General features: G+C 34.7%; 2 protein-coding genes across 3 annotated transcripts; one reads left to right on the forward strand and one right to left on the reverse strand.

Annotated features, from left to right (window-relative positions):
- Positions 1 to 9803: 9803 nt before the first annotated feature.
- On the forward strand, positions 9804 to 12169 carry LOC106353203 (probable N-acetylglucosaminyl-phosphatidylinositol de-N-acetylase). Of its 2 annotated transcripts, XM_013792910.3 has the most exons (10): positions 9805 to 9991; positions 10253 to 10361; positions 10439 to 10490; positions 10603 to 10673; positions 10893 to 10957; positions 11057 to 11101; positions 11194 to 11274; positions 11368 to 11435; positions 11509 to 11712; positions 11844 to 12169. In XM_013792910.3, exons 2-10 carry the CDS (start codon positions 10253 to 10255, stop codon positions 11911 to 11913), a joined length of 765 nt encoding a protein of 254 aa, XP_013648364.2. In that variant the 5' UTR covers positions 9805 to 9991; the 3' UTR covers positions 11914 to 12169. The 2 variants fall into 2 exon arrangements, with proteins under 2 accessions (XP_048617713.1, XP_013648364.2); XM_048761756.1 differs by having other exon boundaries at positions 9804 to 9991; positions 10893 to 11101.
- LOC111206753 (phenylalanine--tRNA ligase, chloroplastic/mitochondrial) lies at positions 12059 to 14971 on the reverse strand. Its single transcript, XM_022704073.2, has 10 exons — positions 14581 to 14971; positions 14303 to 14496; positions 13844 to 14050; positions 13638 to 13755; positions 13377 to 13453; positions 13058 to 13237; positions 12910 to 12954; positions 12714 to 12818; positions 12470 to 12583; positions 12059 to 12293 (listed from the first exon to the last, which is right to left on the reverse strand). The coding sequence occupies exons 1-10, from the start codon at positions 14780 to 14782 to the stop codon at positions 12243 to 12245; spliced, it is 1293 nt and encodes a 430-aa protein (XP_022559794.1). The 5' UTR covers positions 14783 to 14971; the 3' UTR covers positions 12059 to 12242.
- Positions 14972 to 17888: the final 2917 nt, after the last annotated feature.

Genomic DNA, 17888 nt, shown 5'->3' on the forward strand with positions numbered 1-17888 from the left:
ATGTACATCGATCGATCATAATTTTCAATCGTCGAGGCTTCTCTTCTGTATCGATCGACTGCACTAGATGTGCATCGAACGATTGCTTCTTCTTCGTATCGACCTCTAATGGTCAGCTCGGATGAAATCTCTTTTAAGCTCCTAAATGCTCCATAATCATCACTTTACTCCAAGATACTGCTGAACCTGAAAACATACCTAATATGATAGAATATATAATATATAGATAGTAAAACACTTATATACCATGGATGAAAAAGGATCAAATCCATGGTATATCAAAGATAAAAAGGAGATCTTTCAGTAAAAAGGTATATCTTTAAGTAAATTCTGCAGATCAATGGTCAATGGATTATAGATCTCAAATTGTTTTTATTTTCTTTTCGATTGTGATTCAATATAGAGAAAAAACTGAGAGGTAGAAAGCATACCAACTTGAGGTTTCACAGAGAAGATCACAACATCGCTTTCTTTAACAACCTGCCAAATTTTTTCAACATCCGTCAAGTTCATGGTTTACTCCAATGAGAAATCTCTAGCTCCCTCTCTATCTAAGATTACTCTAAGGAGAGGTAAAGAGAAGAAGAACCACTTATTTCTTCGCTACTGGAGAAGACATTGACGCCAAAGAACTCGAAGACTTGACGGCGATTCAGATTCGAGTGAACTGCAGTGGAGTTACGATTCGGAGGAAGCATCCCGGAGGCAACGACGCCTCTGGCTATACTCTCTGCCATCTTTCCAGCTCCGATGAACCGTACCTTGAAGCTCTCTGCGGAAATTGGAAGCGTCTCCATCGCAAAAAAATAAATAAAACCAAACTCTCTCTAACTGTAACACGTGTCCATCAAGACCCGACTCTTCCTTCTCTAAATAAGACCCGTTGCTTAACATAATTATCATTTTTTTTTTTTTTAATTACAAAAAAACCTAAAAACCTCCTTAAAATATTTTTAATTAATTATGGTCTTACTTCCACATGCTCCCGCTTTTCTCTCCTCTTTCCTCTGTCTTGAACTTTTGATTGCTGGCCGTCCTTGGAGCTGGACACTTGGCCAAATGCTAACTGATGCTCACATTTGCTCTCTTTAGATATGTAAGATCTGGACGAGAACCAAAATGATCAAGTGGTCCATGCAAAGTCTTTACATACAGTAAACGAACTTAGAGCCGAGGTTGTTTTGAGGTGAAGTTAACGAAGCACCCGCTTTAGTCACCAAAATTTGTATATAAGTCTTAGGACATCAAATTTTTTGAGTGTAACAGTTAACGAAGCACCCGCTTTAGTCACCAATATTTGAGTGTAACAGTTCATATTGGAGAGTTTCGGGGATTTCCCAGAATGATAGGAAGCATCGATTGTATGCATTGGGAGTGAAAGAATTGTCCCACCGCTTGGAAAAGGTAATATTCTCGTGGTTCGGGAAAACCCACATTCGTTTTAGAGGTGGTTGCTTCATATGATCTATGGATATGACATGCGATTTTTGGACCTCCAAGTACCTTAAATGATATCAATGTTCTTGATCGCTCACCTGTTTTTGATGACATAATAAATGGTCAAGCTCCGCAAGTGAATTTCTCGGTCAACGGAAGAGAGTATGATTTGGCTTACTATCTCACCGATGGTATTTATCCGAAATGGGCAACTTTCATCCAATCTATTCCAACTCCACAAGGGCTGAAAGCAGTTTTATTTGATCAATGTCAAGAAGCTGCACGAAAAGATGTCGAGCGTGCTTTCGGAGTCTTGCAAGCTCGATTTGCCATTGTTAAAAATCCAGCACTTTGTTGGGATAAAGTCAAGATTGGGAAGATTATGAGAGCATGTATCATACTCCATAATATGATAGTAGAAAACGAACGGGATGAATGCACTGAATACGATGTTTAGGATTTCCAACAAGGAGAAGGCAGCGGAAGTTCATATGTCAATTTCACATATTCTACAGATATCCCTACAAATATCGCCAATCAGATGGGTGTTCGAACAAGAATTCGTGATAGACAAGCGCATCAACAACTGAAAGGTGATTTGGTTGAGCATATATGGCGTAAATTTGGACGTGATCAAGACAACAACTGAACTTGGATGCCGCATTCAAATTATTATCGTTTATTTTAGTACTCTTTGTTTTAATGTTTTAATGTTTTTATATTTTAATATTCTTTGTTTTAATGTTTTTATTTTAAAATCTATGTTTAAAATGTTATGTTTGACTTTGTTTTATTTAATAAATAAATTTTATCTTTAAAAAAAATTATGTTTATAAATAAATTTAATATTTTTTTTTACCATAATTAAGCAACTACCAATAAACCACTATAATTAAGTGTTTCTTAACAAAGTTGCTTAGCTTAATTTTAATAGTTTAAAATTCATTAAGAACCACTTAAGCACCATTTAAGGGTTTTAGTAATAAACATGCTCTTAAGAGCATAATTAACGGGGGTGATAAGAGGGTTTCTTAAGTGGTGGGTCCTATTTTTTTTGTAAAAACCGGTGATAAAAGTGATGAAATAAAGATCGATTTTGGTTAGTTTCTTGCACTGTTCGCGGGCCCACTGACACGTGGCGGCCCGCGATTGGTTCACTTTTTAATTTTTTTTTTTTAATCGGATAAAAAGATATATATCTCCTAAGAAACTGTGCACTACGGTTTTAGTGTTAAAGATGGCCTACGTACATAGAACCAGGCATGCTTGGAGCTCTAATATGTTTACACCCCTTTGCCTTAAGCATGGTTTCAAGTCGGCACTTTATCAGTTTTATGTTACGTATGATATATTTTAATATTATCGCAATTTCATTTTTCACTATGTACTTCGGTAGAATCATATCTATCAGTAAATGCTACCATATCACGTATCTAGTAAACACCAGTTTAAGGAGTGACCACATTTTAAAGGACAAATAAGAATAGTTTTAACACAGTGTATGGACGACATTAATGAGTTGATAGCATAAGAGTGGCCACTTTATCAGATGAGAAAGAATAGTCCAATACAATTAATACAGTTCTCTTTATGTCCTTCACATGTACCACTTAGTTTGTATATAGAGAAGCATGAATATATATGTAAAATTAGCTCTCTCTTGCTACTAATAATCAAAATAAAAAGAAAATCAATCATCAGTATTGATTTATGGCAGTATTGATTTATGGCAGTGCAATGATAATTTAAGGGAGAAAGAGTTATAGTAAATTACATAGGAAATAGAAAGAATGAATTAAGTGGGAGGGAGGCTGAGTAGTGGAAGAGTGGGAGATAGAGAGAGATGAGCTGTTGAAAGAGCAAAATAAAAGAATTGAAGAAGGGAACCATGTTCATGTGTCAGCACATGTGCTTTGCTTTTTTATTTTGCTATAATATTTTGTGACTTGTGAGGCGCCTCTCCCTCTCTAATTTGCTTTGTCCCCAAACCAATGCCCCATGTAGGCCAATCCTTGTATTATTTGTTCTTAGAAACAGAAGAGAATTTATTTGATTGAAGCTACTATGTAGGTTATAATTTTACTTATAATATAGGAACGTTAAAAATACATATTTATATCAAATAAATTGTTAATGATATAACAAAAATTATGTAAGAATGGTTCGATATATATCTGAGTTTTTCAAGTCCAAGCTTCTTTATAGTTCAATCTCTCCTCTTAATTGGTTGCATTGTTTTTGCAATGGGTTAATTTGATGAATGACCATATTAGAAAAATATTAAATTTGTAGTGAAAGAGTAGAGAGAGATAGGAAGATAAAGGAGGAGAGAGGAGAGGAAATGGTTAGTTGGTCAAATATAATTTTTTTTGGTTATAAGATCAAATATAATAAGGTTTTATTGTACAGTATCCTGTGCTAATATGTAAGTAACCAAAACAAAAAAACTATGTATTCATTTAAATATTTCTTTTTATTTACATATAAGTGTTACTTTGTTCTAACTGTTAGTGGCGCAAACGATCTATTGACTTAATGTTTCAATATTGTTATGACACATCAAATTCATTTTTTTATCGTGAGACCATCCGCAATGGTGAGACTCATTGGAGTCCTTAGCACAAAGGCATTTCGGATTAATCTTGGATATTTTAGATTTAAAAAAAAAAAAAAAAAAAAAAAGATGACCATTCACGGGCCGCCACGTAGTCAATGAGACCCGTGAACAGTGTAAGGATCAATCCTTATCAATGGATTTTAAGAATTCTTTTTTCACAAACTCTAAGAAAGTGGGCTCCACATCCTTTAAAGATTCCCTTAATAGTTTCCATCGTGGATGCTCTTGGTACACTCTTTACTCAAAACAATCCAAACAGTAGTGGTTGTCTTCTAACGAAGTATTCTAGGAATATTCTCTAAATTTTATACATAAGACAAATCTTCGAATTTTTACAAGCCCGGCAGCAACAACACCAAGATTGAACGAAAAGTTACAGAAATTGAAATATCACTCTAACCAAAACACTGCACGAGGAATGGCTTATAGGCAAATTTGACCACGAATTTAAAGCTTTTTTGTTTAGGAAATATTTCGCTAACCAAATTAGTGGAAAAGATCAGTATATACGATATTTTCTGATCATATGACTAGTTTAGAAAGAATAACATATAAGTCAAGATTGTGGTAATTTAACCATATAGAAAGTTGTTATTGTTATTTTTGCAAGTATACTCTTATTCAGATTCCACTTATAAAACCCTTCTTTTGTTTCGAAAAGTTTACATATAAGGTATAACAAAAGTAAAATATGCTACAGTAAAAGAAATAATGTAGGGGTATAGTGATGTTTGTAACTTCTGATTAATGTATAAAATTGAAAGTGGCTTGGCAGTGAATACAAACATGTTCATGCAAGTGTGCTTCCATGTGCTTCTCCCCTCGTTCTTAATCCATCCAATTCTGCTTCACATGTGCATATACATACATATATATTATTTTTTTGATAAAAGGAAAAATGTCAGCTGCTCCCGGCGGGGTGCGATTTAGCTTCGTGCTCCATCGGGAATAGTAGTGTATATACATGTACATATCTACTGTTTTATACGTTCCACGCATAATATATATAACTGCATACCGTGGTCCGTATATATCGTTTAAGACCTTTAAATTTTTCTTTTGTAATGCATAGCTAAAAAAACGCCAGTCTGTGATTTTTAATCATCACATAAATAAAACAAATAAAATGATATATGCCAAGACTTAAACTACTAGTTAACTACTCCTGACAGAAACTTATGTTTTAAACCGAAAGATTAACATCCTACGTAAAACAAATACTCTCAAGCAAGTGAATATTCACATTCGTATATACGAAACGATCTTGTAGAAATATAATGGGTTGATATGTAATATTATGAAGGGGGGTTATTTCCAAGTATTATGAAGAAATGGAAATAAAATTGCACTATATGAGACTATGGCTGAAATATTCTTAGTTGTCGGCTAGCGATCATCTTTCTAGCATGAAAGCCTCTTTGTTGTTTTTTATCTTTTTTTGGTAGCAAATGGCTTAACCGCATCTCTTGCTTTGTAAATGTTACAAACAGCTTCATTTTTATGATAATTCAAATACTTATTAAAAAAAGGAAATAAAATTGCACAATTTTCAAAACTGGATTTAACTTAATAATATCTTGAAACGAGCCAAATGATTGAGCATTGAGAATCGAAATATCTGACAAGACAAAATCAAATGTGGCAGAGTATTAGTTAAAGTAATTAACATAGGCTTAATGCTTCATGACACCAAACTGTTTTCTCTTCGTTATAGAGAAGCTAACTTCGGTTTTTGGATAACTAATTATTCTGTTAATTTTTATTGTTATTGAATATTCTTAGGGTAGCTACCAGACCAATTTTAATATATGTTTTTAGTAGCTAAAAAGGAAAAAACCTAGCGGGGTCTTTCATCTAAAATGATCAGAAGTAAATCAAGAACAATAAAATAAACTAATTTTATGTGATCAAACCATTTCCAGCCCATAACATTGGGGAAACACATACAGAATCTTCCGTAACGATTCGTACATGTTTTCACAGACATATACACACATCACAACACTGCAAGTCTGCAATTTCCCTGATCCAAATTATTTTTAATTACCTTCAAATCACAATTCTTTTCCTGTTTCTCAGAAATCACATTTTTTTAGTATATTGTGCGTATTACTCACTTGTTTATTTTAAGATAAATGTCTATCGATCTACAGTTTCTTTGTTCACATAAATATAACCAAGCGCTCGTAGCTTGGTGGTAAAAGAGGTACAGTTGTACTGCCCGCCACCCGGGTTCGAGCCTTAGCCACAACGGATTTAACATCCCTTCCGTTGGGACGCTGGACCCCTTTCGGGGGATAGTTGGGAATGTGGCTACCCAAATATCAGAGTTATCAAAAAAAAAGTTATACAAATATAATAAAAATCTATAAATTAATATTCAAACACAATAATTGTTTATATAAGTTAATAATTTTAGGATTATAATATTTTAAATTTCTCTAAATATTAATTAAAAATATTTTTAAAGAGCATTAGACAAATTTTAATCAACAAATTTATCATAAACACAGAGTTTAACTTTAATAAAGTAATTTATAATATATAATAAGTTAAAATATAAAATATCAATTTATGTATTTATTAATTTATAAAATTATATCATATAGTTATTCCTCAACTGGCATATAATATACGGAAGCTCACATCCAATGGAATATATATATATACAAAAGAGAGGAAACTCATCGAATTTTAGTATAGTTCAACTTGTGACTAATGATTATGCATGTTACCATGTCTTGGTGAATTGAAAAAGCTTTGATCCGAATAAATAATAAATTCAGTTACAAAAAAATGAATAATAACAAAAGACAGTTTGTATGCGATAGAAATATAATAAGGTGGGGATCATAAGTAACGTGAACGCAGTAAAACCTAGAACAGTTTTCCTCAATGTCGTTCTCTCTCTCCCGTAAACTCAGAAGCCGCCTCCTTCAACCTGAAACCCTAGCTCCGGCCTGCCCTTGCGGTGGTGCCGAAGGCGAATCTCCCTCTCCTTTCCTTTTTTCCTTTTGCTCTTCTCCTCCGCAATCAATCCTAGCCGATATACTTGCTTCTCTGAACCAGTTCGAGCTTTAGCGGAGACGCGGTTTTGCGCGACGGTGACGATTCTCAGCGTCCTTTGGAGAGGCGGTGAGGCTACCGTGAGACTGAGGAGAGATGAGTCGGCGTTTAGGATGGAAGAACTTGTCAGATTTGGTTTTCACTTTTTTCAGATCTTCGACGAGAGCTTCATGACGACGACGCGTGTACCGGTCTGACAACTTCTCTAGCTCGGATCTACTTTCTAGCGTGGAGGTGAGACAGAAGGAGAAGATTTTTACAGTGCGGTAGATAAAGGATTGTACCCTGGTCCTCAGGGACATCACGCTCCAATATACAAGCTGATGGAGTAGTCAACCGGAGGTCTGGTTTTGGTCGGGAAGCGTGGCGAAGCTCTACTTCCCTGCACCGGTGATTGGTCTGAGGTCATCCTGGTGGTATGAGTTTTGCACCTTCTGAAGCTGTGATACGAGGCACCGGTCATGCTAATCGCGCGTCAAGGTCTGTCTTTCAGTCCGGATGTAACTGTCCGGTTTTTGGCTAAGGATCGAGGCAGTGGAAGAGTACGGGTATGAACTGAGGCTGAAATGCGCCTTTTAGGTGTTGAGGCGATTGATATCGAACTGAACTCGGATTATTGGAAGATCAATTGCTTGTTCTCTATATTATAAGTCAGTTTAAGTTTCATTGTCCGTTTGCTTAACACTGTTTTCGTATCGTGTGGTCTAATTTAGGGTTTAAGAGACGGTTCATTCCGAATAGTGGGATGATCTTGTTTTCGTAGTGGTGAAAAATGCAATATCGGATTGATTCGGGTAGCATAGGATCCTTCTAAGTGTTTCTGGGTGTTACTAGATCCCGATATTGTATGTGGGGTGAAAATCTTGTAAGGTTGTAATCTCGTTACCACGAATTGGTGAATGAAAGTTGAAGTTGAGCCAAAAAAAAAAAAAAAGTAACGTGAACGCAGTTTTATCTGTCGAGAACATTTTGTACTTTGTGATCCTAGTGATCCAATTAGATTAAAGCATATAGTAGTTTTAAGCTAAATTTGATTTGGACTCACACTTTCAAAACACACGAAATATTTTATGTTGAAAGTCGAAGAAAATGTAGCAAACTTTTATTAGAGATGTGAAAATTGCAAAATCACTTCATTTTAACATGTTTCAATTAAAACACATATTTTCAATTAAAACACATATCTATGCAAACTCCGAATCCCATTTAAATTCATTTAATTTAAAGATTTAATATGGTTGTCCATTTAGATCCGCAAACTAATTTAATTTAGATATGTTTAAACAGTTTTATAATATTTTAAATAAAACTTTCAAAATAATTTTAATTTTTTAAAAATAGATTTGAAATGTATTTTCTTAAAATAATTATTTAATTTTTAAAAATTGAAAAAAAGTTTGAACAAATTGTTTTTTATAATATATTTATTTATATGTAAATGGTTCTTAATAAAATTATCCATTGAAAACCCGTTAAGCTAAATGAGTTTAAATATGTTTTTGCTATTTCAACATTTTTATCCTTTAAACTTGTTAGTAAAGTTTCATAGAATTTGAATTGTATTATACACAACTTCACGATAGAATAAAAAGGAAGATAATTATATAACAAAATTCAGATATTCATATAACAAAATCTATTTAAAGTAATATAATTGAAAAATATAAACGGACATATTTGGTTGATTGACATCTTTGTTTAAATCTTGCCACAAATATGCTAAATTTAGTGTGCTTATTTACTAAATATTAATGTTTAGGTTTAAGTAATATAGTTACAATATTATTATAGTGTAGTTTTTTAAAAATATTTTATCTAGAATCAAATTGAGTCCAAAGTTGTGCTTTGTTTTAATAGTATAGATTCGTGAACTCATCATTTCTATAAATATTCAGTTTCTGAACCGAAACGTAATCGCAATACAATATTAGAAGAAGAAAAAAAGCAATACAGTATTAGAAGAAAAAAAACAATATTCCAGTGGTTTTCGGAACTAAAAATTAAGTATGGCACGGATCGGATATCCAGATTTTTGAAGGTATTTGTGATTTCCTTCGTATGCCACATATATCTAATTATTCGATTTGCTTTGCTTCAAAAAAAAGTAGATATTCGGAGAAACGGATATCCGAAAAAATAAATAGATATTTGTGGATATTTACGAATACTTACGGATATCTCATATGTTTTGATTAATGCAAATAATCTTAAAAATTTGATACAAATTTATTTTGTAAAATATTTTTTTCATGATATATAAGATAAAAATTAAAAAATAGTGAGTCTACATATTTTATAAATTTTTTAAACTTAGTTAACAATTATAATAAGACAAAACTTAAGAAAAAATTATAATTATCATAAATTTATTCATTTCTTTTTATTTAATATTTTTATATAAGTAATAATGTGAATAGAATTTGTCAAATCATACGTTAGAATAATAATTATATAATTTTATACATTTAAAATTTTAAATATAATCAAAATATACATGTATTTATATATTACTGTATCGGATCGGATATCCGCTTCCTAAAATTTTAATATTTGTGATTTGCTTCGATTTTAGTGGATATTGATTTTTAGTATTCGCTTTGCTTGGTTTACGGATATCCGAATTTTCGAATCGAATCGAAACGAATAACAAATTTCCGGCCCTAAAAATGATAAATTTTGCTGAAATTCACTTAGGCCCACATTTAGGCCGTAACGGGCCCAAGAAGCCCAATATTGAACGTTTCGTAATAATTTCGTCGGGTTACAGTTTTCTTCTTCTTCATCCTTCTCGCCGTCGTCCAGCCTCATACGCCACCGCATCGCCGTCGAACAACCACCGACGCCGCCTCGTCACTGTCCAACCTTCGTGAGGTTTTCTTCGTTGCTTTTACTGTTTCAGACTTTGATTCTCACTCGATAGGTCCGTTTGAATATGAGAATGCTCCTGTCTTCCTGATCTACTCATCTGAGACGAGTCAAATCAACTTATACAGAAGCTCTATCTTCTACAAATCCAAATTGATTTTTAGCATTACTATATTGCGTCATCGTTGGTTCTTTCCATTGATCACTATCTCTGCCAAATATACTGAAACATTTGTAGTGATTGAGTACTAATCATGTTGTTGTCAGATGGCATGGCTTGTGGCTACTCTTTCACTGATTGTTATCTGGGTCGCTTCTATATTCAAAGTTTTCTTTGGAGCAACGTCTAGTTCCAAAGCTGCGGTTCTTGATGATGGCAAGTAGCTTACTTTCTTCCCTTTAATGATTGCCTTTATGCAGAATTTGATGATATCTCATTGTCTTGGACTTCAGGTAACAAGAAAAATGTGTTGTTCGTCATCGCGCATCCTGATGATGAGTCAATGTAAGATTTGAGGATGTATCAATCTCTCTGGCTATTGTTGGAATCAATGAAATTGTTCAATATTAGTTTGTGTGTGTTGGACTGAGAGGTTAGGCTTTTACGTTGCCGACAGGTTCTTTTCTCCAACAATAAACTACTTAGCTTCCAGTGGCTACAACCTTCACATGTTATGCTTCTCCACTGGTACTTTCTTGATTGTGCAGTACTTTCCTTTCCAGAGTTGTAGAATTTGTTAAAAGATTATCCGGATTGCAAGATAACAACATAATTCCATAGTTATCCAAAGAGTTCCATTGATGAGACCTGAGGAGTTTCTAGTTTCGTTGAGTAAAAGCGAGGGATGTTACTGGAAGGCGGTTAAGATTTCATTTTGGTCACCAAGGATGAATTTGTTTGTTTCAGGAAACGCTGATGGCATGGGAAGCATTAGGAAAGACGAGCTGCATCAGGCTTGTGCAGTGCTCAGGGTATTGTCGAAATTGTCAAAGAAGGGATCTATGATAATTTTACTTGTTATTGAAGTGAAGAAGGTGTTTTTGCTAATATATATATCGAATGTGATGCAGGTTCCTCTTGAACAGTTAAAAGTTCTGGACCATCCAGATTTACAGGTTAGTGATATTATATCTCATCAGCACATGTGTATCTTTTCACTCACCATTTTCGTTTTACGCGGCACTGAGTATGTAGCATTCTCTCTCAGGATGGTTTTGGGCAAGTATGGAGCCATGATTTTTTAGCAAAGATCATCGGTGAAGAAGTCAGTAATCACGATATTCACACGGTATGACTTGGCTCCTGAATCATAGGTTAAAGACACGCACCAAGATACACTTGAAACATTTTTTACATCTTATTTTCCATGTACTACTTTCAGATCATAACATTCGACAACTATGGTGTTTCGGGTCATTGCAATCACCGTGATGTGCACCATGGAGTATTGTACGTTAAGATCTTGTTCTAATCCATGATTCTTGAAACCGAAAATTTCCTCATGACTCTGTTGTACATGCAGAAAGTTCTTGCAGACTAATTCCGAAAGAAATATCAAAGCTTGGGAACTCGCAAGTCTTAATATCTTTCGCAAGTACTCTGGACCTATCGACATTTGGCTGTCAATTTTCTCCTTCAAAAGAAATCCGAGCAAGGCCATCATCATAAACGAGCAGCCTTGGAAAAGCTATAAAGCAATGGCACAACATTTGAGTCAATGGGTTTGGTATGTCTCCTTTCCCAAATATGATATATGTTCTTATCGGGCCATGATGAATCCAAACTATGATAAGAACTGAAAATGAATCTCTGTCGCTTTCTTTTGAACATGGAAGCTTTTTTGTTGTTGTTGTGCAGGTTCCGAAAGCTTTTTGTTTCGTTTTCAAGCTATACATACGCAAATACACTTGATAGGATCAACCCTTAACCGGTTAACACTTGATGACTGCCGTATTCATACAGCTCTTGTCTGAGGCAAAGGCGAAACAGTTTTGAACAAAAGATGTGTAGCTTTTAATGTTGCATCAATATTATAAAGGGAGAAAATTACATTTCTGAAAATTACTTTCGTATGTAAACACAACCACAACCTTATTTTTCTTTCCTTTAGAATTTTAAACAATGTACATATATATTTTATTTGAGGGTAATATAGTTTTCGCAGAAGAAAACAAATTCATAGAGTTACAATGCAAAAAGGACCTGAAATGTATGTAGTTCATCATCATCTCCAACAACTCTAGTATTCAACAAAAATCATCTTAGCTCAACATTCAGCTTCCTCTGCACCTCATCACGCACCTTACTCTGCATTTGAAAAAACACGCCAATTTTTAACACTAACAAGCAATTAGCCAAATGCAACCTTCCTATCTTCTTATGGTTGGTTATATGGAGAGTGTAATTTAGCTACAAAAGGTTTTGAATTATAAACAAGTAAATGTCGTTTCTGGATTAATGACAAAACAAGCAACAGTGATTACCTGCAGATCATTGACCTCCTCGTCTGTAAGAGAGCGCTCCATGGAACGGAACACAATTCTGTAACAGTGACTCGTCATCCCTTTCTTATTGGTGAAACTGTCTATCAACTTCACCTGTGAATCAATTTGTAAAAGGCTATAAACAATCACTCCCAAGAACATGATTATGATACAAGTAAAGTTGAGATATAGAGAGTTAGCATTCTTTCTCAACCAAATACCAATCAAAGGATAAGTTATGTACCTCTTCAACAAGATCCCCAGCGATTCCTCTCACAACTTCACAAAAGTTATTCTCTGTGAATGATTCACTGATCCAGAAACTGATGTCCTTATAACAAGGAGGATACTGTAAAACAATGTTTTGTTTAGCACCGTCAAAACTAACAGGACTACTGAATCTTTCACTGATAGACATGAAGAGTGAAAAATTGTATAACCTTTGAGAATGGCTTGAACTTGACTCCAAGCTCTCCTTTTCCAAACTGCACATAACATCAAGATACATTGACGTGAGAAAAGAACTCAAAACGTTTGAGAGAATAAACTTCATCATCCAATTTTGTAAGTTGTCAATCAAGTAATCACCTGGGAAGTAAACCGTTCATCGTCTGACCAAAAAAGTCTTATATCAGGGATGTCAAACAAAACCATAGCAAGCCGTTCCAATCCTAGTCCAAAGGCCCAAGCAACATTGTTTTCTAATCCACTCTGCTTCAAAATTCTTTGCTCCGTCACCCCACAGCCCAAAACCTCTAACCAGTCTTCCTGAATCAACAACCAGATAAAGCTTGTTAGCTTGCTAAGATTGGTAGCCAAAACACAACTCCAGTATATGTATGTCTGCACAAAAACAAAAGTATGTCTCTTTAAAGCAAAGCAAGTATTTAAGATGGAAAAAGACTACCTTAAAATAAATCTCAAGCTCGAAAGAAGGCTCAGTAAATGGAAAGTATGTATCAACCCATCTCATTTCCACAGCACCTGGCAGCCAAAGAAAGCTTAAATCAAAGAGTAACAGATTCACAAGTTTGTTCTATGTTAAATCGTTTCATCTAAATATATGCATCTTCATTTTATAGTCGATGCTATAATCATCCTATAAAACACCCAAAGAAGTACTGCTAACTATCTGAAGATTACTTCTGTTGAATAGATCTTAGCTTACCAAACAAGTGACGTGCCAACCCCTCTAGACATTTCTTCAAATCCTCAGCAGCATACAACGTGGAATCCTTGCCAGACTCGTTCCAGTCCTCAGGAGAAAAGACACAAAAGCCTTCCATCTGTATTAGATTCAAGAGAAAACATAAACAACTAGTATAAGAAACACATGATGTCGACCAAAACAGCCAAAGTGAAAGAAAAGAACACCTGATGGAAAACCGGATAATGAGTAGAGTCGATAGAATCTCTGCGGTAAACATCTCCAGTGACAAGGAAACGTCTATGACCATCCCGCAACAGCTCAGCTTGGTGAGCACTTGTATGGCATCTCAAAACAGTTTGGGAATCTACGTAGTAGGTGTCGTTAAGGCTTCTGCTTACATGATCAGCAGGGACTAGCACATCATCAAAGTTCTGACACCAAAGGAGACATTGTTATTATGATTGCGACTATGTAACTCTTTTTATTGATAGGACTAGAGCAAATACAAACGAAAACTCAAGCTAAGATCTCATCAGAGAGTCTCACACAATATTCAGCATGTTACTCTAACAACTCTCAGTCTCTAACAGAAAACACTCTATGTGAAACAGAGAGTCTCCTATCCTCATGATGATGGTTCCAGTTAAAGATGCAAGCTTTGAGTAAGGGGGAAGTACACTCACTTGCTTGGTGGTAACAATTGGTGAAAGATCTTCGAAAGTCTCAAACTTTTTAGCGTAATTGGACTCGAAGTAGTCGTAGATAGCATTCTTTATGATCCCAATAGGATGCTTGTCCCTTCTGTGTAGCTGCATTCCAAGTTTAGAGAAGATGGAGTCGGGTACATTGTTTGTAGGATCATCATCTCTCACCACATCTGCAAAAAAAAAAAGAAGTTGAACATTTCAAGCTAACGAGCTTCCACTAAGTCAAACTCAATCTGTAAATCAGAGGCACGAACCGTTTCTAGCGACTGTGACACCGCCGATATCAACGGCAGAGACGATGGGGAAGCGGCGCTTCTTCGTTTTGGGGAGAGGTGGAGAGTATAGAGCGTTGGAGGAAAACGAAGAAGCGAGAGAAAAGCGTTTGAGTCCGTTGCTGGAGAGAAGAGCGACGGAAGCTCGGGTGAAGATAGTGGACTGGACTGAAAATATGGTCATGGCGTATTCGAGGTCGGAGATGAGTAAACACGAAGTTTATCGAGGAACACCGTTGATGAAGAGGGGGGGGGGAGACAAAGTCTCCGACGACGAGAATCGCGGTGGCGAGTGGCGGCTGCGAAAGAGAGAAGAAAATCGTCGATTGGTGGGGGAGAGGACGTGTAAATGGATCGAATTCTGTAAATTACTATTGTACCCTTCTCTAGATTACATTTAAGGATAATTTAAAAAAGAATAAATCTCTAAAATAACACATTTCTAAGTTTATGTCACAAAAATAGTTTTCAAAAACTAAATGACTAAAATAACATTTTATCTTTTGAAAAATTTAATTTTTTTTTATTTTTCAAAATTTGAAATCTTATCCCAAAACTCCACTTCCCAATTCTAAACCCTAAACCCTAAATCCTAAACCCCACCCCTTAACTCTAAACCTTAAACCCTAAACCCCACTCCTAAACTCTAAACCTTAAACCCTAAATCCTAAACCCTAGATCCTAAACCCTAAACCCTAAATCTTAAACCCTAAACCCTAAATCCTAAACCCCAAACCCAACCCATTTAACTCTAAAACCTAATGTCTAAATTAATTTACCATTGGGGTATAAGTGTATATTTATCTTTTTTGATAAAACATTAAATGTTATTTTGCTCATTTTTATTTTTAGAGATTATATTTGTGACAAAAACTTTTTTAGTGTTATCCTAGTCATTTTCTCTTTAAAAAATACATTATTTATGAATAGTATTTTGAAAAAATACATCTCCGTTTATCACTTTTGAAAACTACACTTCCTTATATTTATATGTAAAAAGGCATTTTTATCCTAATATTATTGTGAAATATTTTTAAGTATTTTAATGGTTAGTTTTTACCTATATAAACAAAAAGTTATTGTTAGTTTTATCTATCCGACTAATACTGTAAAATTGGAGACTCATTTGTAACATGATAGTAAATTAATTTGAGTCTCTCTTGCTATTAGTAGATCCAAAACCCAGATAGTGCTTTTGAAGATGCTCCATTTTTGATATTCTTATTTGTTAATCTTTATTTTTGTATTTTAATGTCATTTTTAAAAATAGACATGAGAGAATTCCATAGACCAAACAAAATTGATGTTGGCGAGAGACAGAGACAGACGAATTCGACCAGATCAAAAGGAAAATATATAAAATCAAATTACGTTCAAGAATATATTAGTGAAGAATTAGGAACTATGTACATGGAATTAATTATGTATATTGGTTAAAAATAGAGAACGAGAAAACAAATGTTAGCCACGCTTATTGCTTTTTTAAAACTTTTTTATGAAAAGAAATATAAAATTATATTTATTAGGATTTTGTCAACAATACGATATTATAGAATAAAAATATTAATTAAAATTAGTTAAGACGATCAATGTTAAAAAGTTAAAAATAATTTAAATGCATAAGTCTAAAGTTAATCACCTTTTAGTAGAATATTAAATAATTATATACATTTCAAAGGGATACATTAGTCAATCTACTTAGATAAACATGTAGTTTTCAAAAATTATAAATAAGAATGTAGTTTTAAAATTAAAATCTTATATCGAAGTATTTATCCAAATTTTCCCATGCATTTAACTGAGAAAAAGAAAGAGAAACGACCTTTAGTAAATGACTTATTCATGGGTTTCACGCAATCACATTATGTTTTTTTTAAATAGTCGTAATTATCAAAGGAAAGGAATTTTTTTTTAATGTTGCTAATACCGTCAGTTAAACCCTTAATCTTAAACTCTAAACTTTAAATCATAAATCATAAACTTTTAGATAAGTTAAACCGTAAACATTTAGATAAATCATAAACTCTTGGATAAACCCTATACTCTTGGATAAAATCTACTAGGTGTTCTTCATGGTTTAAGATTTGCCCAAAGATTTAGGGCTTAGCGTTTAGCGTATAAGGTTTAGTGTTTATGATTTAGGGTTTAGGTGTTTCCTATATTAAAATTTACCCAAGGACTTATAGTTTAGTGTTTAGAATTTAGGGTTTATGATTTAATTGACACTGTTAGCAACGTTTAAAAAAAATCATTTCTTTTAACAATTATTACTATTTTCTATTTATTATTTATTATTTATTTTTCAAAAACATAATGTGACTTATCAATTTTTCATTGGTTATTGAGTTAGAGGTGAACATCTTCATTCTATGGATTGAACCCAAGAATAACTCACTAGTAATATCCTCTAGAAAACACTTGTATATGCATGTACCATCCATTCCATTGTAGTTGAATTAGTTGTCAAGAACCCAAGACTTGGAGCACATCTTTTGTTATTTCCACTGCTTTTAAATGATTGTTACAACCACAAAGACACAACAGATCCCAACTATGGATAACCATGCATGAACTTTGATGATAGCGAAGACAACAATTGGTTGTATAGGAAAGCGGCTTTCTCTTTCTTCCCTATTCTTCTCTTTCATCTCTCTTAAAAACATGTTGCCTTTTCCAACGTTGCTATTCCGGCGGTTGCTGATGTTCTTAGTGCGACCGCCAAATCCCGTCTCTCCGGATTCTGTGTTCTCTTCGTCGTCTTCCTATGTTCTTCTGCAGCGAGAATAGCTCGACTCCGACTCAGATCCGATTCAGATCCGGTTGCTCTTCTGCTTGCTTCGACGGATGACAGTTGGTTGCGCTGCTTGAGGACGGCGGTTGCTCCATCTCGACTTTGGCGAGGCTCTGCTATTAGGGTTTCTGTCCCGTTCGTTTTCCATTGAATTAGTTGAGCTACTGTGTGTGATGTGGCGTTGTGGCGTCGAGAGGCTGGACTAGGACATGTGTATCGTTTGCCGATGTGGTAGTTCGGCGGCGGTGCGTTTTGGTCTTGGTCTTAGTTGTAGATCTGAGATCTCGCTCCTCAGCTCCACTGGTGGTCTGTGGTGGAGGCGCGTAGGATCATCGGAGATTAAGCCTCGTCTTGATTTTCCGGTTTCTCCGTGGCAGCGCGTGGGGTAGATGGCAGCGCGGGTGACGGCGCGTGGTGGTGGCGTGTGTTGCTGGCGATCTTCATTTTTGCTCGTTTTCCGAGCTTCCGATGTTCTGGTGGGTTCTCTAGCCATTCCCGT

Source organism: Brassica napus, chromosome C6 (genome assembly GCF_020379485.1).
Source record: "Brassica napus cultivar Da-Ae chromosome C6, Da-Ae, whole genome shotgun sequence".
Taxonomy (NCBI): domain Eukaryota; kingdom Viridiplantae; phylum Streptophyta; class Magnoliopsida; order Brassicales; family Brassicaceae; genus Brassica; species Brassica napus.

Coding starts and splice junctions, on each gene's coding strand:
- LOC106353203 (XM_048761756.1), top strand. CDS start 10,253: ATGGCATGGCTTGTGGCTACTCTTTCACTGATTGTTATCTGGGTCGCT. Junction 10,362..10,438: donor AGCTGCGGTTCTTGATGATG/GCAAGTAGCTTA, acceptor CTTGGACTTCAG/GTAACAAGAAAAATGTGTTG. Junction 10,491..10,602: donor CATCCTGATGATGAGTCAAT/GTAAGATTTGAG, acceptor CGTTGCCGACAG/GTTCTTTTCTCCAACAATAA.
- LOC111206753 (XM_022704073.2), bottom strand. CDS start 14,782: ATGACCATATTTTCAGTCCAGTCCACTATCTTCACCCGAGCTTCCGTC. Junction 14,051..14,302: donor CAATTGTTACCACCAAGCAA/GTGAGTGTACTT, acceptor CTTTGGTGTCAG/AACTTTGATGATGTGCTAGT. Junction 12,819..12,909: donor AGTTCAAGCCATTCTCAAAG/GTTATACAATTT, acceptor ATTGTTTTACAG/TATCCTCCTTGTTATAAGGA.